Source organism: Plasmopara halstedii (assembly GCF_900000015.1).
Source record: "Plasmopara halstedii genome assembly, contig: Scaffold_470, whole genome shotgun sequence".
NCBI classification, from domain to species: domain Eukaryota; phylum Oomycota; class Peronosporomycetes; order Peronosporales; family Peronosporaceae; genus Plasmopara; species Plasmopara halstedii.
Window position 1 is genome coordinate 1,111,840 of NW_020187390.1, and position 557 is coordinate 1,112,396.

The 557-nt window shown below is 51.0% G+C and overlaps 1 protein-coding gene across 1 annotated transcript in view; it reads right to left on the bottom strand.

Annotated features, from left to right (window-relative positions):
* The window catches only part of PHALS_10417 (uncharacterized protein), a gene marked incomplete at both ends in the record, with an annotated part of 565 nt that extends 474 nt beyond the window's left edge, over window positions 1-91 (bottom strand). Inside the window, one exon of the mRNA XM_024725838.1 lies at window positions 37-91. Within this exon, the coding sequence (XP_024576574.1) occupies window positions 37-91 (55 nt within the window). The remainder of the gene's footprint in view (window positions 1-36) is intronic.
* Between the last annotated feature and the right edge of the window lie 466 nt (window positions 92-557).

Below are 557 nucleotides of genomic sequence, written 5' to 3' on the forward strand. Positions count from 1 at the left end.
AGTGTGTCTTTGGCGCAGAAGAGATTCACTTTTTACGGTGCTTCATTGGGAAGCGTGGCCTTCGAGCGGATCCCGCTAAGGTCATGGCCATTGTCGACTGGCCAATTCCAAAGAGCCAGAAGGACTTGCGTAAGTGGCTTGGTCTCGCCAACTACTTGCACATGTATAGCGTAAATTACGCAGAAATGGCCCGGCTATTATCCAATCCCCTTAAAAAGGATACGGAATGGTGTTGGAACACCGAACATCAAGAGGCTTTTGACGGGGTCAAAGACAACCTCCTGCATGCACCAATACTGGCGCTGCCAGATCCTGATCGTTCTTTCAGCGTCTGTGACGATTCGGACTTTGTCATCGGCTGTGCACTGCTGCAAGCAGACGCCGAGGGGCATTTCGGGGTTATCGCGTTCAAATCTCGACAGCTCAAAGCTGCGGAGAACCCAGTTCATGACAAGGAGCTACTTACGATGAAGTATGCACTTGTCAAGTTCAGGGTCCACTGCTCGGCTCTAAGCCGTTTGTGATCTATACAGATCATGCGTCACTACGCACTGCGA